At 34.5% G+C, this 24,675-nt stretch overlaps 1 protein-coding gene and 1 long non-coding RNA gene across 12 annotated transcripts; both read right to left on the bottom strand.

The window, feature by feature from the left end:
- Nucleotides 1-1,686: 1,686 nt before the first annotated feature.
- On the bottom strand, nt 1,687-4,251 carry LOC148761145 (uncharacterized). 2 transcript variants are annotated; one of them, XR_016028060.1, is made up of 3 exons: nt 4,148-4,251; nt 2,504-2,569; nt 1,687-2,064 (listed from the first exon to the last, which is right to left on the bottom strand). It is a non-coding gene; the product is annotated as an uncharacterized LOC148761145 (long non-coding RNA). The 2 variants fall into 2 exon arrangements; XR_016028059.1 differs by lacking the exon at nt 1,687-2,064 and adding an exon at nt 3,409-3,494 and having other exon boundaries at nt 2,466-2,569.
- Nucleotides 4,252-16,875: 12,624 nt separating this feature from the next.
- ACR3 (ACT domain repeat 3) lies at nt 16,876-24,245 on the bottom strand. Of its 10 annotated transcripts, none has more exons than XM_088809099.1 (10): nt 23,909-24,236; nt 23,257-23,441; nt 22,224-22,335; nt 21,595-21,706; nt 21,246-21,294; nt 21,026-21,140; nt 20,669-20,736; nt 19,372-19,989; nt 18,720-18,824; nt 16,876-17,388 (listed from the first exon to the last, which is right to left on the bottom strand). In XM_088809099.1, exons 4-10 carry the CDS (start codon nt 21,663-21,665, stop codon nt 17,062-17,064), a joined length of 1,353 nt encoding a protein of 450 aa, XP_088665225.1. In that variant the 5' UTR covers nt 21,666-21,706; nt 22,224-22,335; nt 23,257-23,441; nt 23,909-24,236; the 3' UTR covers nt 16,876-17,061. The 10 variants fall into 10 exon arrangements, with proteins under 10 accessions (XP_088665225.1, XP_017981518.2, XP_088665226.1 ...); XM_018126029.2 differs by lacking the exon at nt 23,257-23,441 and adding an exon at nt 22,715-22,850; XM_088809100.1 differs by lacking the exon at nt 23,257-23,441 and adding an exon at nt 22,755-22,850.
- Nucleotides 24,246-24,675: the final 430 nt, after the last annotated feature.

The following is a 24,675-nucleotide window of genomic DNA, read 5'->3' as shown; positions in this document are numbered from 1 at the left end:
GTAATTTGTTAAAAGGCAAGAATGATTGAGTCAAAGTATATGCCTGACTATTGAGTTTGGACAATGAATTTTACTTTAGCAATATATGGTGGGGCCCTAATCTAAATCATGCTCTCTTGCTGGATATGCATTTCGGATCTTTGTTAAAACTTGACTCACTCTTTTTATTTGTTTTTCTTTGCTTTTATTTTCTTTTATATATATTTATATATCAAATCATGCAATCTTCCACCACAACCTGTGCCTTTTCAATCCAACATTGAACCATCTCCATATCCAAACACCCCACGAGAGCTGCTTATGAATTTGAGACTCAATTCTGTCTAGGTGCATTCTCTCCATGCATGGGGTTTGATGTGGAACATCAAATGGGAGGGAGCATGATTGATTCTACACTATCGCATTACTCACTCTCCGTTCTAGTGTTTCAATTTGCTAAAATTGTGGACAGAATTGCAACTTTTCAAAACTAGTGTGGACTAATTTATGCTTGAATTTAATTCAATTAATTTTTATATTTTTTGGTTTTATCAAAGTTAAATAACTTTATGTCGATGAACCGATCATTGCTTAATTGTGTGTTATTGGTTTCATTGAATATGATTATAAATTTCTTTAAACACCAATCCCGAGATAAAACGAGAGAGACATGATTGACATTTGACACCATTGCATTGCATTGCGTTGCATTGCTTTTCGATCTGAGGTTGTATTAAGAAATGACAAAACGGCAAACATCCAAAACGAATTGATCCTTTCATACCGACCAAATTTCTTTTTCTCTTTTCTCATTATAGATTGATTACTGCTCCAATTAGTTTCCTTCTTGATTTCATATAAATGGTTCAGTTTTATTCTACGGGGGTTTCTTGAACATTTTAAAAAGATTATTGAAGAAAGGGCAAGTTGATCAAATAACCAATCAAGTCTTAATTGTTTCATAAATTTGATTATAAATGTGGACAAAATCCAGAAACTTTTTCTATTTTACAACCCAAGGATCGGTCTACATATATATATATATTATAATCAGTGATCAAATTAGGATTTCATGTTTAGAAGGTAAAGAAAATGTCTATAAAATAATCATACTAGAAATTCAATATTTGATAAAAACATGTAGTAATTTAGATGGAAAAAATTCATATGAGAATTACACAAATAACTCTAACTACGTAATAACTACAAAATAAAGATATTTTTTAACAAATATTGTATACTAAGATTGGGCATCTTTAATTAAGCTTGGTTGTCATTCATAGAGTTGAAGGCATCTATCATTAAATCAATGTCAAAGCCTCGAATGATTTCCTTTTCAATGAAAATGATCAACAGATTTTTTAAAAAGTCATCTCAAAATTCCATCATAAGTTTCATTCTTAACGAGTTTCATAGCAGAAAATGCACGCTCTGATGTTACAATGGAAACTAAAAGAGTCAAGACAAGCTAGATCAATTTGTCAATAAGGATGTAAACTTTTGATATTCCCCTTTTTTTTAATACTTGATATAGCTTAAAAAGTGTAAATACAATTTTCAAAGCCTAATTTTGAAGAATGTCAACCTTGAATAGATCCAATTGATAGCTATATGCATTTTATGATGCTCAGTAAAGTCATCAGGATAATATTTATTTGCAAGGTTGCAAATACTTTCAACATCAAACAATTTGAAATCATTCTGAGCGCCAAAAGTGAGTAACTCCACAACATTCTTATTAAATCTAGAATCCAATTCTCGCAATAGTGAGTCAATAGTAGCCAAAAACAAGTTAACTCGACAATGGTGCTAAATTGTGGCATGATCTCTTTGAAGACGATTTTTACCTAATTTATATATAGTTCTCATGTCAGGAATCTCAATTTCATATTTCTCACAAAACTTCTTCACTGGCATGAGCAAAGGTTCCCATCCATTTTCTTCTCTCAATTGTTGGAGACGCTTTGTCACGACCCGGAACCTCCCTCAGGCCCATGACAATCGCCGTGACGTCCCGATTGACACTCATTATCCGAAATGCCAACCGAAACCCCGCAAGGCTTACATATCAGTTTCTTTCCTTTTCTGTGAGCAATCATTGTTAAATATCGAGTTTTTAGAGAATATATACTATTTTAGATCAAAAACAATCAAAATAAAATTTTTGCCACACAGGGGTATTTTGGTCATTTTTTTCTCAAAAATTTCGAAACTGGCTAAAACGTAATATACAAGTACAAAACACATAATTCATATTCAAAATGAGTTTAAAAGTCTAAAATCTTCATTTAAAACGAAATTACGGTTATTTCAATATAATAAGAAAATAAAAAAAATATTAAGAAAAATATTCTATTTTCTTATAAAACAATATTTATAGAGTTATACGTGAATAATTTTTTTATAGCGTAAAAGCTAAATAAATTTATACATACTGAAATACAGTAAGTCAAAATATTTAATTTAATTTACAATAACAAGAGGGCCCCCGAATAAACAAAAGTAAAGAGGACTGTGAACCTACGGTTTGGAAAATGCAGATCCAATGGTAGTCCTCGATGAGATCAGCTATCTACAGTCTATACTGAACCTGAAATGGGTGGAAAGGAGGGTGGTGAGATTATAAAATCCCAATGAGTAAACAGACATTATCATAAATATCTAAAGGCGAGTAAAATGGAGGCAAGTTTAAACAACAAATTTCAACCAATTTCATAATGTTTTCAATTTGTTTCTTAAACCATAAAATATTTGTAATTTACCAAAACAGTTGTTAAGGCTTATGTCTTTTATTAAAACAAGGCTCAAGCCAAAACTAATTCTCGGGGATACCTTGGCCGAGGCATCTAACCGAGTCCGCCAAGGGTGTTAAAATATTCACACGTGAAACATATTTTTATTTTTAAAACCAGCCGTTCCTTGGCGTTGGCCGAGTTACACATTCACGTGGGGGTTCGACGTGAAGTGAGCTCTAATACTACCCCGGGAGTTACCCTCCTCGCCTCTACAACCGGAGTAACTATATAACTGGGTTTACCGTGCCCCTCTAATAGGCAGTCAACGGAAACCCGTCACTGCAGTGACTAACCCACCAATTTTAATAAAATTTCGACAGTATAACGTGACTTTTATTTATTTATCCAGCCTGCATAGTAAAAACAACTTACATAAATTTTCCAATGCATTCACAAAATATAGCCACATATACTCATTTCTCATATGCCATTCCTAGGAAAATATATATTTTTCAAGTCAATTTGCAGCCTCCAATTACTCAATTTCATAATCAATACAATATATTTTTATTTGTCACATTTATTCCTAAAACATTAAAAATCCCGTTTTAATCTCGTTCTCATTTCATAAAGTACATAAAGGGCATTTAAAAATAAACTCTAGATAATTTACAATAATAATAAGTTTACTCACTATTTGTACAAACTAAAAGCTTTCTAAGCACCCCGATCACTACTCGTCGGGTACGACTTCTTTGCCTTTTTCGGAAGGCTCTCCTCCTAGACACATTACAAAAATTTACACAATTCATCACATTGATGCTAAATCACTATATAATTAACTTAAATCCTATACTAATGCATGGTATGGAATGCAATAGCCTAAACCGGCTTAAACGCGGTATTAACCTATTTTTGGCACTTTACCCAATAAATTGCTAACGCGCTCCATTTTAGCTCTAAATCATCCCATTCTCTCTCCAACATTTCTAACCATTAAATATCAGCCAATAATCTTCTAAAAACAACAAAATCAGCTCACTCCCTTCCTTGGAAAATTCGGCCAAAAATGGGACATTAACTCGGTTAATTTTCTATTTTGTTTTTCTATCACGTTTAATCGTTTTTCATCATTTTCTCTTCATTTTCCTTAGAATAAAATCAATTCATCATCATTGTACAGCATTGAGCATCCAGCCAAGAGTGGGTATTGTGAAAATTTAATGATTTCTTGCCCAATTTAATTTCTAAACACATTTAACTAACTAAAACTATCAATTTAACTAAAAATCAAAACCTAAAAATTTCAATTTCTCTCCCCTAGAATTTCGTCCAGACCTTGATATCACTTTTTGATCTCTCTCCTCAAGCATGCTAAATGGAAATAAAGGCATAGGAAATGTAGAAATCAAGCTAAAATGGAAAAATCTTACCGTTAGACGCGTGAACGGTCGAAAACCGCGAATTTCCCTTTGAATTTTCTTGTTTCTCTTTGGTTTTTCTTTTTTTCTTCCTTTCCTCTCTATTTCCTCTCTTGTTCTTCCTTATGGCCGGCCAGCACTTAAAATTTGGGTTTAAATGGGCTGACTTTTCATTAAAATAATATTATATCATTAAAAAATGCCACATGTCACTTTCCCATTGGCCCATTTTTAAAATTTCATCCATTTGTTTCCAAATTTTCACCATACACTTGTCTCATATATTCATAGCTTAGATAAAATTCTCAGACTCATCCAAAGTCTCGGTGGTGTAATTTTTGAAATTTACACTTTTGCCCTCGTAAAAGTCAAAAATTACATTTTTGCCCCAAAAATTGAAAAATTGCCCATAGACATATTTTTCATCCCTTATACTCATACCATTCTCTAATTTGTCAAATTTGATCTAAATTCTCTCAAAATCTCAAAATTTGTCCTTGGGTGGCAACATTACGATTTTGCCCCTACACTCCAAAAATCACCAGAATTAAACTTTTTCACTTCCTATCATTAAATTATACTCCAAATAGTTAATCTTGGTCAAAAATTTCACTCCATGATCAAATTATTATCTTAAGTGACAAAATGACGATTTTACCCTTGAATATCAAAATTTCTAATTTTACCCCAAATGAACCCTCGAACTCCGAACAATCATTTTTAGTCATTCCTGGATTATAAAATATTAAATTTCATCCTACAATTCCTATTTGAACTAGTTCGAGGTTAAATCAATTTAAGTGTACCGTTAAGTACAATATCATGTTTCGTCTATTCTTAGGTGTTTTTCTAGCGTAATAACATGTTATTCAATGCATGTATGTCATGACATGTATTTATAGGGTCGGGTTTTACACGCTTTTTAGTGATAAAAATTGAATTACATTTAGTATGTCTTGAAACTTAAGCTGTAAAGGTTTTGAGAGGTCATTTATATCTCTAATAACTCCCATGCAAGATAAACACAAATTCAAATTACATGTTGGCATGTTATAAAAATTGTAAAATAAGAGACAAAATTATAAAATTATTGTAAGGATAAAATTATAAATTTTGAAAAAATAAGGATATGTTTTTAAATTAATATAAGGGAAAATTATAAAATTTCAAAAAATTAAAGTATGTTATAAAAAATTTTGGGAGCGAGGGCCCCTTATCACTATCCACGATCCTATAACTAGTCTAGTTTGATAGAGGGCTCAGACTAACAACACACACTTGTGTCACACAATGCCTAGGAGCACAAATTGAGCCTAAGGTGACATCACTTGGGGGCCATCGACAACTAGTATCGGACCACCATTGATTGGGGGTTTCCTAACGCCTTACACACCTGCAGACCTGAAGGCCATGAGCCATTAGATCGCACTTCATTAGGCCATAGATACAATGTGCCACCCAATCTCGCAGGATTTTATGGGTTGAACACAAGGAAGATTTACACAGAGAGCTCGCATAAAAAGAGTTTGATTAAGGTTAAAAGTGTATAGATATCTCTATATTATTTTATATTACTTGCATTATGACTTTAGGCTAATGGTGTTTTACTTAGGATAGAACATTTATTTTATTTAAATCTCTTATTAACTATTCTAATTCTACTAAACAACTAGAAGTAGAGTTGTTTTAGGATTGAGAAAAGTTTTATTGTAAATAGCACCTTTAGGCATTAGGGAAAGGTAATAGAGTAAAATTGTCAAGTAGTCATATTCAAGTATTCTAGCAATTTAGGTTATTTGCTTAGAATTTTAGATATTTGTTTTTCTTTTAGGTATAACATAATTATTTTCCCTCAAACTCTTTTCTTCAAGTTTAGTTATTTTTGCTTCCGCATTATTCACAAATATATAAGGTTAGGCTTGCTTAGTCTTTTTAAACACAAATCTAAGCATTACATAGATCTTGGCTAAAAATTCCAAACTTGTAACAAGTAGTATCAGATTTAAGAAAAATGTGATATTAGAGCTAGGTTAGGCAAGACAAGTCCCACATTTTCAAGAAAAAGATGGTATCAAAGCTAGGAAAAAATTCAAGTAGAGTGATACGTTTGACAAACCCAACTGTGTTTGGGAAAGCTATGGTTGACAAAGCTAAGAATATTTGAAAAAGTCCTAAGTTTTAGAGAAAATCAATTTAAGGTAAAATTCTAATCCCTAAGCGTGAATAGGGAAATAGAAATTTATTTTGAATCGAAGTCATTGAAAAATTAGTAAAAGAGGGACGAGTTTTGAAAAGGACATGACATCAATTAGTGACCAAACCACATCACGCTTGAATGCCTTGGTTCAAGATAGTATGAGCATTGCAAACATGGAAACTGTGCACACACATGCCGCACAATGGTACGAGTCTGAGGACATTTTGCAAGCACTGGATAATCACATATCTCACCATGAGATGATTATCAACTAGGAGTTGTGGAGCAACTTCAAATATTTCGAAGATAGCATTGCTTAGCTAAAGTCCAATAACGATAAACTTCACAAGGAATGGCATAACACGATGAACAACTTAAATCACCACGATGTGAGGCTAGATGAATTGCTAGTAGCTATTTTACAGCAACAATGACAATTAACAGAAATTGTTAGAGGTCTTGATTAAAGAGTTGCACATGTAGTTGACAAATACTAAAACGTTGCACAACGTGACTTCCAGACTAAGTAATTTGAATAAAGAAGCTTTAACACTAGATCAACAGTCCAAGTCTCAAGTTCAAACCCTTTATGTCTTATGTGTGCCATAATTAGAGGCACTATACAAATGGGAGCTGTGTACTTGGACATTACAAGCTAGTCGCGACCTAGATATCCACATAGTAGAACACATCTCGACTTGGAAGTTTTTTCAAGACAACCAATTGGGGGTTGCCACAAATGAACCCATGACACTTGTAGAGAACTCGTTGAAAACTTGTGGTGGAGAAAGACAACAAGGCAATGAAGGCATTGCTTAGACCGAGTGTAAGAGAATGTCACTGTTTGCAATATTATAACTAGTCTAGCTCGATGAAGGGCTTGGATCAGCAACACACATTTGTGCCATACAATGCCTCGGGGCATAAATTAGGCTTGAGGCGACATCACTTGGGAGCTTATCAATAATCGACATCGAGCCACCATCGATTGAGGGTCTCTAAACACCCCCCCACACGTGCAGACCCGAGGAACATAAGCCATTGGACCATACTTCATTAGGCCATAAATACGCCATGCCACTTAATCTCGTAGGATTGTGGATCAAGCACAAGAAGGTCGCACGCAAAGAAAATTTACACAGAAAGCCCAACTACAAGAGGACTCCTCGGATAACAAAAGTTTGATTAAGGATAAAATTCTTATGTATAGATATCTACATATTATTTTAGGTCAAAATACTTGAAAAGTCTCTAAACTCATACATTTGTTCAATTTAGTCTATGTACTCCAATTTGAAGCAATGTAGTCCTTCGATTTTGAGAATTACTCTAATTTAATCTTTTTTTTTAATGACATCTAATTTAATCGTTAAATAAGATGATGTTAGTACTGACGTGGCACATTTTCGCTGACGTGGTAGCGTGGGTAGATGGCATGCTAATGTGGTACTGCCACGTCACCTTAACATGGCAGTGCCATGTCACCTTTTGAGTTCGAGTTATTGATGTTGCATTACCACGTCAGCATGCCAAAGTGACATGGTAGTGCCACGTCATTCTCTTATCCAAAATATTATGGGCTTTTGTTGAGGTTTGAACTTTAGAATTGCCACGTCAGCATATTAAAGTGACATGGTAGTGTCATGTCATTATCTTCTTCTCCAAAATAATATGTGCTTTTATTAAGGTTTGAACCTTGGACCTCTAACAAATACATAAAAGTACTTATCATGATGTATAAGCCCTTGCTTCTAATAATTTATTACTTTTGTTTTTTTCTCTTTATTTTTTTTATTTTTTTCCTAAAGCTACATCATTTTGGAACCTTCTTATATTATCAAAAACCCTAGTTATAAAAGCATTTTTTTTCATTTTTTCATTCTTTTCTTTCTCTATCTTTTTTTTCTTTCTCTCCTATAGCTAGGGTTTTTGAGGGTGTAAGATGGCTCTAAAACAACATAATTATAAGAAAGAAATAAAAAACAAAAGTAATAAATTATTAGAAGTAATGGTTTAGGTATAATGGTAAGCACTTTGGTGTATTTGCTAGATGTCTTGGGTTCGAATCCCAACAAAAACACATAAATTTTTGAAGAAAAAGAGAATGATGTGGCACTATCACGTCAACACGTTAGGGTGACGTGACACTAATACTTCAGCATGTTATGGTGACATGGCAGTATGTCATTTACCCATATTACCACGTTAGTGAAAATATGTTATGTCAACATTGACTCATCTTATTTAACAGCTAAATTGGATGTCATCTTATTTAACAGCTAAATTGGATGTCATTAGGGAGATGCACAAAATTGGAGCAATTCCAAAATCGAGAGATTAAATTGTTTCAAATTAGAGTATGCGACTAAATTGAACAAAATGCATGAGTACAAGGACTTCTTAGGTATTTTGACTTATTTTATTTTACTTGCAATAAGACTTTAAGCTAGTGGTGTTGTACTTAGAATAGAACATTTATTTTATTTAAATCTCTTGTTAACTAATCTAGTTCTACTAGACAACCAGAAGTAGAATTGTTTTAGGATTAAGAAAAACTATATTATAAATAGCACTTTTAAGCATTAGGTAAAGGTAATAGATTCAAATTGCTAAGTAGTCATATTTAAGTATTTTAGCAATTTAGGTTATTTGCTTAGAATATTAAGTATTTGTTTTTCTCTTAGGAATAATATAATTATTTTTTCTAAAGAATTTTCTTCAAGTTTAATTATTTTCACTTCCACATTATTCGTAAATATTTAAGATTAGGCTTGCTTAGTCTTTCTATACACAAATCTAAGCGCTGCATGGATATTGGCTAAAGATTTTAAGCTTGTGACAAGTCATATTAGAGCTAGGTTAAGTAAGAAGAGCCTCGTCTTTCTAAGGAAAAAGTGATATCAGAGCTAGGTTTGACAAGGTGAGCGTCATCTTTTCAAGGGAAAGGTGGTTTTAAAGCTGTGAAAGATTCAGGTGGAGTGATAGATTAGTCAAACCCAAGTGTGTTTAGGAAAGTTAGGGTTGGCAAAACCAAGAATATTTAGGGAAACCTTAGGTTTCATAGAAAGTCGATTTAAGGTAAAATTCCAAACCTTAAGGTGCCAATAAGGAAATGGAAATTTATTTTGAATCAAAGTCATAAGGAAAGTTAGTAAAAGAAAGAACAGTTTTGAAAAAGAGACGACATCAATTGGTAACCAGACCATGTCACGCTTGAACACCTTAGTTCAAGATAGTATGAGCATTGGAATCATGGAAACTAGACACATACATATCGCCTAGAGTTACGAATCTAAAGACATTTTGCAAGCACTGGATAATTGTGTATTTCGCCTTGAGATGATTATCAACCACAAGGTGTGGAGCAACTTCGAATATGTTGAAGACAACATCGATAAGCTGGAGTCCAATAATGATTAGCTTCGCAAGGAATGGCACAACACAGTGAATAACTTAATTCGCCGTAATATGAGGCTAGATGAACTGATGGTAGCAATGTAGTAGCAGCAATGGCAATTAACAAAGGTTGTTAAAAGTCTCAAACAGAAAGTTGTACATGTAGCTGACAAATACCAAGAAACCGCACAACGTGACTTCCAGACTAGACAATTTGAACAACGGAGCCTTGACACTGGATTCATGGCTCAAGTCTCAAGTTCAAACCCCTTGTGTCTTATGTGTGCTATAAATGGAGGCATTGTGTACATAAGAGCTGTGTATTTGGACGTCACAGGCCAACCGCATAAGGCAATAAGGACACATAATATAACACATCCCAACTTGGAAGTGTTCTCGAGACAGCCAATGGGAAGTTGCCTCAAACAAACCCATGACACTTGTGGGGAGCCCATTGAAGACTTGTGGTAGAGAAAGTCGACAAGGCAATAAGGGCGTTGCCTAAATCGAGTGTGGGAGAATGTCATGGTTTGTAATCTCGTGATAGTCCAGCTCAATGGAAGGCTTGAACCAGTAGCACACATTTGTGCTGCACAATGCCCATGGGCACATATTGGGCTTAGGGTGACATCACTTAGGGACCCATTGACAACAAGAATTGGGCCATCATCAATTAAGGGTTTCCAGATGCCCTACCAACGTGTAGACTTGAGGACTACACTTCATTAGGCCGTAGATACGTTATGTCACCTAATCCACAGGATTGTGAGCTGAACGTAAGAAGGCCGTACGCAAGGAAGATTTACATAAGGAGCCTAACTATAAGAAGACTAGTCACATAGAAGGAGTTTGAGTAAGGCTAGAATTATTGTGTATAGATATCTACATATTGTTTTATTCTACTTGCACTAAGACTATATATTAGAGGTGTTTTTTCTAGGGATATAACATTTATTTTATTTAATTATAAAATAGGAATGTGTATATTCTTTTATTAATAAATGTAATTATAAGAATTAGAAATCACCATGATTATAGGGATTGAGAATCATCATAATTATAGGATTTTATTTTCTTTATTCTTTTCCTATTTTAGAGATGTTTAGGCTGTATATATAAATGATGTATTATGAATGAAATGTGTGGAGTTTTCTCTTCCTAAATAACATGGTATCAGAGTTGTTTTGGCATATCTGTTTCTTTTGAAACAGAGTTCTTAGTTTCTCTTTTACACACCGCTTTTAGTTTTTGGTTCTGTTTCACACACCGGCCATCTGTCAAAGATTCAATCCGGTCTTTTCTTTTGGTCTTCACGTCGGAAGGTTTCAACAAGATAGTTTGGTATTCTTGTTGGGTTTTGTTATTGGGTTTTCAAAATGATAGAGTCTATGCCAGAGGAAAAATCAATGATAGTGGCTGATGTGATTCTTGTGATGACAAAGATCATAGAGCATAAACTTAATGGTTTCAATTATTTATATTGGAGCAAGACAGTTTAGGTCTATTTAAGAAGCATTGATAAAGATGATCATATTACTAATAATCCTCCCACTGATAATACAAGGCAAACATGGATGAGGGAAGACGCACGATTGTTTCTACAGATTCGGAATTCTATTAATGGTGAAATTATTAACCTAACTAATCATTGTGAGTTTGTTAAAGAGTTGATGGATTATTTAGATTTTTTATATTTTGGTAAAGAGAATATCTCTCGTATTTGTGAGGTATGTAAAGCATTTTATCATGCAGAGAAATAAGATAGATATCTCACAGCCTATTTTATGAATTTTAAAAGAATTTATGAGGAGCATAATGTTCTATTACCTTTTAGTCCTGATGTGAAAGTTTAATAGGCTCAATAGGAGCAAACGACGGTTATGAGTTTTATTGTAGGTTTCCCTTTAGAGCTCGAGACTGTCAAATCTCATATTTTTTCTGGTTTCAAGATCTTCTCTTTGCATGACACCTTTACGAGAGTACTTCATACAAAAAACTCTAGCTTCACATTGGCTCAAGCTAATAACAGTGCTTTTATAAGTCATCAGAATAATAGAAGTGGCAACCGAGGAAGGGGAACAGGCAATCGTAACTGAGATATTGATAGTCGTAGTCAAGAGTCAAGAGAAATTGTGTGCTATTATTATCATGAGTCAGGCCATACAAAGTGTTTTTGTAAGAAACTCCAAAATAAGTCTCAGCGAGCTCAATCAGCAAATGTTGCAGCTTTTAATACTTCATCTTCTGATAAGACTATTTTAGTTTCTGCATATGAGTTTGCTCAATTCTCTCAGTACCAGGAATCATTAAATTCCACAACTTCTCATATCACAACTGTCGTTGAGTCAGGTAACTCCACTACATGTCTTATTTCCTCATCATCCAAATGGGTCATTGATTCGGTGCCTCAGATTATATTACAGGTAATTCGAATCTATTTTCCACTTTCCAATCACATACAACCTCCTCTAATGTTACTTTAGCAGATGGATGAACCTCTTGTATTCTTGGTTCTTGAACTATTAATCCGACCTCATCAATTTCATTGTCCAATGTCTTAAATCGACCTAAGTTTTCTTTTAATCTAATCTTTGTTGGTAAACTCACTCGTGCCTTGAATTGTTGTATCTCATTCTTTCTCGATTTTTGTCTATTTCAAGATCTTACAATGAAACGGATTATTGGTAGAGGTCATGAGTCTGGAGGTCTCTACTACCTTGACACACAGGTGCCGAGATCCATTGCTTGTTCAAGTGTATTGACCCCTTTTGAGGTGCATTGTCAGTTGCGACATCCTTTTCTATCTTCCTTAAAAAAATTATGTTCTTAATTTCAAAATGTATCTTCGTTGGATTATGAGTCATGTCAGTTTGCCAAACATCATCGTCTCCCTTCAGTGTCTAGAGTCAATAAATGGGTTATGTCCCGTTTTAAGTTAGTCCATTATGATGTTTGGGGTCCTTGTCCTATTGTGTCTAAATCTGGTTTCAAATACTTTGTTACTTTTGTTGATGACTATTCTCGTGTCACTTGGCTATACTAAATGAAAAATCATTCTGAGTTATTCTCTATTTTTTATGCATTTTGTGCTAAAATAAAAACACAATTTAATGTTTCTATGTGCACATTGCGAAGTGATAATGCCAAAGAATATTTTTTCGATAAATTTTAGTCCTATATGATTCAAAATGGCATTCTCCATCAATCTTCTTGTATTGATACACCCTTTCAAAATGGAGTTGCCAAAAGAAAAAATAGACATCTCCTTGAGGTAGCTTGAGCACTTCTTTTTCAAATGAAAGTTCCTAAATAGTTTTGGGCTGATGTTGTCTCCACAACTTGTTTTTTGATTAATCGGATGCCTTCCTCTGTCCTTCATGGTGATATTCCCTATGTTGTCCTTTTTCCTTCCAAGTCTTTATTTCCTATTGAACTTTGGATATTTGGTAATGCATGTTTTGTTCATGATGTTTGTCCCTAGGTCACCAAATTAGATCCAAAATCTTTCAAGTATGTTTTCCTTGGGTATTCTTGTCTTTAGAAAGGTTACAGATGTTATTCTCTTACTCTGAACTAATATCTTATCTCCGCAGATGTCACTTTCCTTGAAAATACTCCGTTCTTTTCTTCATTTTCTAGTTATGATGGTCAGGGGGAAGAAGATGATCTACTAGTTTATATTGTAACCCATCTTGTCAGTACCATAGATATTTTTGCACCTGATCCTACACTTGCTCGGCCACTTATTATCCATGTCTATTCTAGATGACTAGAGGCTCAGACCACATGCCCTTTACCAGTACCTTTGCCGTCAGATCCAGTCTCCAATGATCATGATCCTAGTCTCCATCTCCCCAATACTTTTCGCAAAGGTAAACGTCAATGTACTTACCCTATTTCATCTTTTGTTTCTTGATCACTTGTCTTCTTCTTCTAGTTCGTTTGTTGCATCCTTGGATTCTGTTTCAATTCTTAAAATTGTTCATGAAGCCTTGTCCCATCTTGGCTGGCATGCTGCTATGGTAGAGGAGATGGTGGCTTTAGATGGTAATGGTACTTGGGATTTGGTAGATTTGCCAGTTGGGAAGAAAGCTATTGGGTGCAAATGGGTGTTTGCTGTAAAGGTAAATCCTGATGGATCAATGGCTCGCCTTAAAGCCCGTCTTGTTGCTAAAGGATATGCCCAGACTTGTGGTGTTGATTATTCTAATACTTTCTCTCCAATAGCTAAACTTACCTATATTCGTTTATTCATCTCTATGGTGGCTACCTATGATTGGCCTTTACATCAATTAGATATCAAGAATGCTTTTTTACATGGTGACCTCCAAGAGGAAGTGTATATGGAGCAACCACCTGGGTTTATTGCTCAGGGGGAGTATAGGAAAGTCTGTCATCTTCAAAAATCCTTGTATGGCCTGAAACAAAGCCTTCATGCTTGGTTTGGCAAAGTCAGTGAGGCAGTTCAGGAGTTTGGGATGAAGAAGAGTAAGTGTGATTACTCAGTGTTTTATAAACAGTTTGAGGTAGGCATAATCTTACTAGTAGTGTATGTTGATGATATTGTCATTATTAGGAGTGACATTGCAAATATTTCATCTCTCAAATCCTTTCTTCATGCCCAGTTTCAGATAAAAGATTTGGGGTTGTTGAAGTATTTTTTGGGTGTTGAGGTGACAAGGAGTAAGAAAAGAATATTCTTGTCTCAAAGAAAATATGTTCTTGACTTGTTGACTGAGATAGGAAAATTGGGTGCTAAGCCATGTAATGCGCCAATGACTCTTAATTTGCAACTCACAAAAGAAGATGGTGAATTGTTTGAAGACCTTGAAAAGTATAGAAAGCTGGTTGAAAAATTGAATTATCTTACAGTGACCCTTCTTGATATTGCATACTCTGTTAGTGTTGTAAGTCAGTTTATGTCTGCTCCAACAATCAACCATTGGGCAGCTTTGGAACAAATCCTATGTTATTTGAAGGAGGCTCCAAGATGTGGTCTATTTTATGAAAATCATGGACACACTAATATTGAATGTTTTTCAGATGCACATTGGGCAAGTTCCAAGAGTGATAAGAGATCCACTACGGGATATTGTGTTTTTGTTAGAGGAAATCTGCTCTCATGGAAAAGTAAGAAGCAAAATGTAGTATCTGGGTCTAGTGCAGAATCGAAATACAGAGCTATGGCGTAAACTGTGTGTGAGGTAGTATGGATGTATCAACTATTAAGTGAAGCTGGTCTTGAGTCTTTTTTGCTGGCAAAGTTGTGGTGTGATAATCAAGCTGCTCTCCATATTGCCTTAAATCTTGTGTTTCATGAACGAACTAAGCATATTGAAATTGATTGCCATTTTGTTCATGAAAAGATTCAACAGAAGTTCATCTCTACAAGATATGTTAAAACTGAAGACCAACTAGGAGATATCTTCACAAAAGCGTTGAATGGACCTTGAGTTGATTATATTCGTAGCAAGCTGGGCATTATTAACATCTATGCTCCAGCTTGAGGGGGAGTGTTATAGAATAGGAATGTGTATATACTTTTATTAATAAACATAATTATAAGAATTAGAAATCACCATGATTATAGAGATTGAGAATCATCATAATTATAGAGATTTTATGTTTTTTATTTTCTTTATTTTTTTCCTATTTTAGAGATGTTTAGGTTGTATATATAGATGATGTATTATGAATGAAATGTGTGGAGTTTTTTTTTCCTAAATAACATATTTAAAAGACAATAAAAAATATGATTTTTTTTATGATTGGGAAAAGTGATAGTATAAATAGCACCCTTACGCATTAAGAAAAGCTAATAGAGTCAAATTGCCAAATAGTCATATTCAACTATTCTAACAATTTTGGACATTTACTTAGAATTTTAGGTATTTATTTTTCTTTTGAGAATAATATAATTATTTTTCTACTAAAATCTTTTCTTCAAGATTAGTTATTTTCACTTTTACATTATTCGTAAATATTTAAGATTAAACTTGCTTGGTTTTTCTATACACAAGTCTAAACGCCGCGTAGATCTTAACTAAAGATTTCAAATCTGCTTCCCTTTCGCCTCTTATTATAATGAATCTCCACAAATTCTGAATGTGAACTTGGAACATATTACAATAAATTCCCTTAAAAATAAAATAGATTATAGACCTGAGCTTGCAGGCCTTAACTTCAAGCATTGATGAATTTTTGGTATTTTGAGCAGACTTGGTCCATTATTGAGTAAGTTTAATAATGCCAATAGGTGTGCATATAATAGATGCCTATACTATGATAATGTAGGTTCTACTCCTCCCTATCTTGTCGCCTATAGCTATCTTTTTTATTATTATCTGTCACACCAATGTTGCTTTCAAATGTTGATAATTAGTTTAATGACAGGAACCTTGCTTTTCCGGTTGTATATAATTATGCGTGCTTTTAATGATAATTGAATTAATCGTTAGGAAATTGTTTCAATCTTTAAATTAAAATATAAGAGATTACTAGCTTTTGTTTGTTTGTATTTATTTATTTATTGATACAAGGAATGAATTCTTTCATTTGTATGCTTAGTTTATTCAACAGACTGAATCTTTGCTCAAAAGAAAGCCAGAATTATGACAGCTAATACATTTATCATGTGGATTATTCTATGTTGTCTTTTAACTGAAAATAATTAATTGTGGGAACAGTTTGGAAAGTTTGATGATATTATTGACAAGACCAGACCACTTCCGATAAACCGGACAACAGGAAAACGATGCTGTGAACATTCCTTTAGATGTTGTAATTACCAAGGTCTCCCCAATTTCTAATAAGAATATTAATATAGTAGTTAACTTCTTTAATGGGACGTTATTTCCATTCATGGCCACATAGACTGGGATTTTCTTCAATTCGATTAAATCCAACAGCTGTTCCTCACCCGATTTTAACACAAAATAATATATGGAATAAATTCAATTGCAAGTAAACTTTTCTCTTATTATTTGTTTCTTGTGCCTTGCAAATTCCATTCCAAGTCAAATGTATGATAAAGCCATCAAACCAAGCAAGGAAGCATTCAAAGTCAATTTCTTGGTGTGTCCATGGTAAATAAACTATGCGTATAGGAAAATTAAGCTGCCAAAAGACGCAAAATAAGATAAAAAGAAAAGCAAAGAGGCACTTAATTTCCAAAGTCCAATCTTCACAATTTGCAAGCTTTTATTTTTAAACAAAGCAGGGATAACAAGTCCTTCCCATAGTTGGTATGCAACAGCTTGCATTATCCTATACGGTACAGAGTTTGTGTTACAGCCATACATGAACATAAATAACTACTTCCTTTGTTTTTTTCTCAAGCCAAGAACTTTTCCAGCAAGTTCCCAAAAAAGAAGCTTGTTTTGGCCCATCCACTGGTCTCAGCCTCATGTGCTTTGGCACTGGCTGGATCCTTCTTTACATTAAGCATCATTGTGTGTCCGATTTCTTTGCGAAGCGCTTCAATCGTCTTTGTATCTACTGGATTCCCATAAGCATCCCTCACATAGAAAACGTTCACTGCTTGCTCCCCAACTGTTGACACCCCCGCTCTTCTAACCGACAATCCATTCTCTCGGAGAATCCTCGTTACTTCAGACAACAAACCAACTCTATCCTTTGCACAGAGCTCCAGACTTAAACCCTGCATTTATTATACGCATCTTAGATGACAAGAAAGTGGATGTTTCTCATCAGAAACAGAATAGTTTTTGTTTGTTGTCCTAAGGACTTGTCAATGCAAAAAGCAGACATTGTTATTCATCAATCTCATGACTTCTTCTCGTTTCATCAATATGAAGAAATACAACCAACAGTAAATAAAAAGAAAATAGCTTGTTATTTAAAATTAAAAAAGGAGAGTTATTTTCCTCGTATCATTGATCAACTTGTTATGTTTGTTGAATTTTCAAGGCAAACAAAAGAAAATTGAAGTTCATATAAGCTGACTTCTTCAATTAGAGACTTGCATATTCCATGTAAAATTTAGGCACTGCTAAATTTGTAAGCAAAGTGTCAAGGCACACAAATTGCCAGATATGCATTAAAGGGAGAGTAGGAACTAAGGATTACAGTTTATTAAATGGAAGGTTTTATTGGTTAAGCATGAACTAAGGATTATAGTTTATTAAATGGAAGATTTTATTGGTTATGCACCTTTGCCACATCAATTTGCCATCTTCTTTTTCTGATTAATTTTAAAGTTTCTAAAAAGTTTGGTTTTACCCTTCTTGCATCGAACATGCATCTTGCTTGTCCTGACAATCAGTTCCTTTGCAGCAGTTTAATGCTTTAGTTTGCTTCCTGTTCAAACAAACTTTTTTGGTGTTCTATGTATTTCAGTCATTTTTCATTGGTGTAACATCCAAGCAGAAAATAAACTCATGAATTCATAGTTAAAGTTTGACTATCCTTAAAGAATAAGCAGATCATGTTTTTCTCCTTATTATGTATGAAGGAAAAGAACATTCAGCATAACATCTTATGGAAAAAGTTGTGCCTCATACTCTTTATAATGGGAAACAGTTTCAGATAAGCACATACGCAATCATCAATAGCAAAGAAGAGAGTAGTTCCAGGAATTCATCTTGAATACTGACTGTAAAATCTTAAGATGTCACGACCCTAGTTTTTTCATGTTCTAGTAGCAATTCTTGTGATATGCAGCAGCTCCACAGCGGATATGGATGAAACTTAAACTAACCATACGCTAGCAAAAATTTTTTGTAAGCAACGAAAAACCTTTGTTTTCATGAATCATCTCATTTAGCATGGAATTTCTGACTACTAAAAAACATTCTACACACTTGCATTAGAGGAACATCAACAGCTATTTAACAGTTCACATTGAGAATTCAGTGCAGCAGAACCATTTAGAAACAAAAATTTTTAGCTAGAAACCAGAACATGGTCTCTATTTATGCAATAATACTGGATAAACATTAACAGAACATTTCAGCTAGTCACACTACTTACCTCACTTACTCTTCTGTGAATTGCAGCTTCTAGACATTTAATAACCCTTTCTTTCTCACCTTCAGTATCAAGTGTGCAGCCATCCATGTGGCGAATAAAATATTCCTACAATTTGAAAGGCACTATGATCATTTATGCATATTTTAGTCCGTCTTATACAATTTTGAGTTAACAGAGTGATAAAAGGATGGATGTGACTACAGAAAGTTTACAGTGAATGGCTGAGTGCTATGGAAGCATAAGTGGTAACCATTTTAAATGCCATGTCAAGATGGCTGTTTACTTTGATACTCTTTCGATAACCCCAACTTTTCAAAATTTTACTGTCCCAAAACAAATGAACAGCGGATTACAGTTAGGCATTTAACAGACTCCTTATTGCACCCTGCTTTTATAAAGGTCATTATCTTTTAAATCAGACTGGTGCCTTATCAAATGCATATAACTGATTGATAAGTTGTATAAAAATGGAATAAAGGATTTTTTACTCATAAATGTGATGCATATTACAATTTGGCCTTATACACCATCTTTGTTTCCTTCTTTCTTTCTTTTCTTTTTTATGGCAACTTAGAAACAGTGCAAAATGATTTTTCTGAAGGCAGTGCTTGGTTCTTTCCTTTTGAAAGGCTATGACAAATGACTTGCATACCTGTAAAGCATAGGGACCATTCGATGAGATGTTGGCATGAAAAACTACATATTGCATGTCTGTAAGTGTGCAGACAATGTCAAACATCAGCTTAGCTCGATCTTTGCACTGGACACTAACGACTGAGTACCCTTTCTCCTCACAACGCTCAACTGTGATCTTTGGTTTGAAGGAAGGAGGATAGTCAACCTCAGTTGTCACTCCACCACCTTCATAATCCCTATCAGCAAACAGCATTTGGTGAAGCCGCCGATCAATATGTGTGAATCCCATGGAGAAGCTGGTACGAGCCACTTTGTCATCATCCTCACAACCACGCAGGATGTGCTTAAGCTGCTCCTCCATGATAGACAGTCTGTTTGGATCATCCACAGCACGGCTGGTGGGATCGTCATTGACGTACAGCACACATGCTATTCGTCTATTATGTGTCCATACTTCTGCAGCAGCCACATTAAAGTGAAGATTGGCAAGGACAGCAGAGATCTCTGATAAGAGACCAGGCCTGTCCCTCCCAATGAGTTCAATTGCTGTGTGATTACCAACAGAATGCACCCCAACACGTTTGCCAGGGCAATTTTTCATCCCATCTGTGGTGTGGCCCTTAGGTCCTAGAGCCTATTGAAAGAAAAAGTATACATAAGATGCAATACAAGTACAAAAAAAGTGCACTCAACATGACACATGGAGAATAATGACAGGAAACAGTTGCTGAGGTCGTTATTCTTCTTTTTTTTTTTTTAAAGTTTGATGAATTATTATAATCCCTTTTCTGTTTTTATTCGTCTCTAGTAGGAATGATAACAGGTAAGGGACAACTATTTATGAGGAAAGGAGGTGTTATCTAAACACTTCCTTTGTCTTTGAATAAAATGGCGAATGCTGCTCTTCATACTTCAATCCATAATGTTATGAGGGGAAATAAGAGGAAACGCCCACATAGAGCATTTTGGGCAATCCTTACCACTTATTCGTGTACCTGCGAGTTCTGCATTAATCATTACCAAATTGCCAGTACATATAAGTTGGACAAATAAATATATAGAACATGAGAGTGACAACACGAAGGGGCTATGGATGACTAACGCAGCAGTGGGCCTCATGAAGAGGGGAAAGAGAGGGAGAATTCATCATCCAGAAATAGAATGGGTAAGCAAAAGCTTCTGTCACTTGGTTTCCTTACGTATCTGTATGATTGCTGCCCAAATGGAAATTTCAAACTCGACTAGCTAAGCCTTTTTGGGGCAATTTTGGTACAGAAAAGGAGACGTGTTCGAGAAGAAAAGATAGGGCATACCCGCTCTATGTAATCGATGGTTTTTCCATCAGTAATCTGTTTCCCTTGTTGATCAGTGACGTGAAACACTGTTTGCAAAGAACAAAAATGTCAAAACTCACTTAGTATTAGTGAGGGAGAAGGGGAGTGGGGTGGCAGATTATTAGGAGAGGGACATAATTATATTGTCCTGCTATAACCGTATAAATTAATGCTTATCCATAACTGATGTGTTTAGAAGTAAAAACAAGAGTGGAACTGCACTCTGTTCTACTGTTGAGTAAGGATCTTTTGTGGGAAACTTTATTGCAAGCATAATATAGGCACTGAGCTATAAAGCCTAACATAAAAAATCGATAAATAGTAGTATATCGATACCATCCATGAACCATCCGCCATCAGAGGAGACGTAAGCTTTGGTAATAATGAAGTCGAGGTCTGTTAGTATTTGCACAACTTCCAGAAGTATTCCAGGTTTATTCACGCTGTCAACCTAAATGTACATAATGAATTAGCTGTTGGCACTAAGAATGTTAGATAGCTCCCATGTGAATTCAACAGCCAGCGAGGCATAAACTTTATTTGCATTGAATTTTACCTTTACAACAGTACAGTCTCTGCAACTAGTGTTGTCCACAGACACCCTGCTGGAAAAAGTATGAGAATCAAAGAGTTATAAACTATAGAAAGATGTGACCTGCAAAAATGTGCCTAAGTCTCCGATACAATGGCCTGCCCTCTTGTTAAAGAAAAAAGAGAAAAAAACAACTTATACAACCAAAATACATTTCGGTTGCATAAAATTGTCAATGTACATATTTTAACAAAATGTAAATCCCAGGAACTACATTGACTCAACCATCAAGGTAGTTGAATGTAGTTGCTTGTTTTGGAACAAAAATTGATAACTAATATTTAACAAAAGCATATAGAGAAAAAAACGGAACCTTGGAGGATTGATTCTGACACTCAGGTTCTCATACTCAGGATCAAAGTATGGCCAACAAACTTTAGCCATTTAAACCACAGCTTCACAAAAAACCAGATGCGTTTCTTTTTCTGTGTCACAGCAGACAAGCTCAGTACCAGGTGATATACATTAATTATTTAAGGAAAAATCTATCATGCCACCTCCTCCAAAACTAGTATTCAATGTTAAACATGTTGATACAAGATATTATGATTAGTCTATCAGCTAGCAACTGTGAAAATATTCCATATCCCTGTCAAAGAACATTTAGTATATGTTGAAATTTAAGAACAAAGGTGCATTTATTGCCAGCCATTCAACAATGATGGAGGTGAACATCCTGCATGAATTAGCTGATTTTTGGCCAGAAGGATGGATAAGTGACCCTCAAAATCGCAGTTATCTGTCGGCACTTGATATCAAACTAAAAGTTAAGAACAATTGTAATGTCTCAAAACTCTTTTTGAATATGAGAAAAGAAATTGAGAAAGCTTAAGAAGTTCTACATATATCAAACAGAGTGTGTTGTAGGTGCAACTAAAGGAGGTGTAGGCTACAATCATAGACAATATTTTTGATCTTTATCTAAGAGAGGGAGAGAACTACCGTTTCTGAGGAAGACAAGAAAGGCTTCTTGATGATTTAGCTTGCAGTTAAGGTTGCCCAACGTGGAATTCCTTATTGATTGATATCAGGTTCACATTATGGCAGCAAATATCTGTAAGTAAAGGGCGGGAAAATAAATAAATAAAGCCAATACATTGTTATGCCAAACCTAGCGATACAAACGAATTAAAATCTTTATATATTATCATTATAAGGGCCTCTATCTATGTATAGATCATGAAAGATGGCTTAGGACAATGCCTTTTTTCGCCAATTTTTTGCGATATGTTACAAAGACTGAAGCTTTACAAACCTTTATGACTGATAAGAAGTTCAAAATAACAAAGGTGCTTTTTCCATGATTATCCTCCATTGTTTTTTATGTGTCAAAACTTGGCATTCCTAATAATTTTTCATTCCAAGCAAAGGAGATATGTAAAAAATTTAATCCAAGCTATGTAACAAAGTAGCTAATACAGAGGAAAGCTCACTATATGTTTAACTTGAATTGTTACATCAACTCCTACATACAGTAAGGAAATTCTCAAGCTCTGGCTTAGTACGTTCAACTTGATCGATGGTAACACAGGTTGTAACAGTTATCTGAACGTTTATAACTAAGGGTACCTGTAAGATTCAAAACTTGGAATAAGTAACAAGCAAGTGGATTACCGCACTGAATTGGCCTTTATGGTAAGGTATGGAAAAGACAAAGGGATTCAAAGCATCCAACTGCTCTACAAACTACATAACATGATGTAAACCAAAATATCTTTTTCCTTGAAAGAAGCCAAGCCCACAAAGAGTGCATTTTGAATCCCTGTGAAAAAGTAGAATAGTAGGGCCTTTCAATTTTCATTTTTCCCAAAATAATGCACAGCTTTAACATGGTTGCTTTGGTGACACATTTTATGGGGCCCCACAACCACGAGACACTCTATGATCAGAATTAATACTAGCAAGGAAAGGCTAGGAACAAAAGTAGACCAAAACGACTTTGAATTGACACAGGGATTTGATTCTTAATATTTACTTTTTCCCTATCACCCATATCACGACAGTCCATTCTACTGAAACATGACCTCACAATCAGCATCTCCGCCTCCTGATCTAATTCTGTTGTTCCGTTATTGTCATTTACACGTAAAAAATCTTTAGAAACCTCAACTTTAATGGTAAATATTTATCACTCGTCAGTCACCAGTCACCGCCATTGACCTAAAGAGAGAAAAAGAGAAATCAACAATTAATCAGTCAAAGCTTGAAAACTGAAACTGCTGCAAAACCCATCCTACAACATACCAACGAGAGCTGATTTCTATCCAAGTTCTATCAAAAGAAGAAGAAGAAGCCATTAAGTCTCGAAAGAATTCTGCGAATTCTCGGGCGTAATACCACGGGGAAACAAATAATCCAACTTCCAAGTTCCAACAAAGAGAATTGTGTAGAATTTCTTAATTTCAAAAGAAACATGAAAGAATAAATGGAAACCCCAACTAAAAAACCCAACTGTTAAGTAAGATGACTTAACTGGAAAACAGGCAAATATACAATTTTATATATATATATATATATATGGTAATTAAAATAAGAAGTTCATCATGCAGAAAAACCAAAAGAAAATACATATTACACGTAGAGAACAGCTGTCAGGAGACATGCTTATAAGCAAAGATGTAAATTACCTCTGAAAGTCCCTTCAAACGTTTATACAGCTTCTCTGCTTCTTCTTCTTCACATTCTCTCTTGGAAACAGGAGCAAAGAAAGAGGAAGGCTTTGTTCTTTTCTGTGAATGAATGAATGAATCGTTTAAAAGGAGATTTAGTTTTGTATACTATGCTTTTCTACGTCGGAATACCACTTTCACAACACCATGCTTTGATTTGCTTTCTCTTTCTCTGTCTCAAAAAGTTCGATCTTTATTTTCCTGAGGAATGAGAGCAGCTGAGGGGAAAATGGGAGATGGAGTGGCGTTGAGATTTAAATATGGGTTATTGCAACCAATGATTAACATTTAATTGTTTCGTTAATTACTTAGAAATGACGCGGCGACCAAACTTCCTTCTTCTTCTATTTTGTGTCAGGATAGTTTTAAACCCATTCTCAGTTTGTGCGCGTAACCCCTGACTGCTGCTTGTTTTTTTTTTTTTGCCCTGTAGTAAGAAAAAACAAAAAAAATGTTACAGTCTAATCATTGTTGAAAGCCTTGCTGCTTGCTCATATGTGTATATTACTTCTTTTTATTTTTTTAAAATTTTTTTAATATATTGAATTAGTTTTTTAACAATTATTTTTTAAAATCAACAATAAAGAGAAACTTTCAAATTAGCTATAGGAATAAATGTGTTTTCTTCAAAATTTAAGCAGTACACAATAGTTTTCTTTTATCTTATTTATATAGTTAAATTTAAAATTAAATAGATTGATATCAAGTTCAAATTTTTTTAAGTA

The sequence above is a fragment of the Theobroma cacao genome, chromosome 8, assembly GCF_053813885.1.
Source record: "Theobroma cacao isolate CCN51 chromosome 8, ASM5381388v1, whole genome shotgun sequence".
NCBI lineage: Eukaryota > Viridiplantae > Streptophyta > Magnoliopsida > Malvales > Malvaceae > Theobroma > Theobroma cacao.
This window is presented reverse-complemented; position numbering and strand designations above follow the sequence as displayed.

Coding starts and splice junctions, on each gene's coding strand:
- ACR3 (XM_088809099.1), bottom strand. CDS start 21,665: ATGGCTAAAGTTTGTTGGCCATACTTTGATCCTGAGTATGAGAACCTG. Junction 21,295..21,594: donor GTCAGAATCAATCCTCCAAG/GTTCCGTTTTTT, acceptor TACTTTTTCCAG/CAGGGTGTCTGTGGACAACA. Junction 18,825..19,371: donor ATGGTCCCTATGCTTTACAG/GTATGCAAGTCA, acceptor TTCAAATTGTAG/GAATATTTTATTCGCCACAT.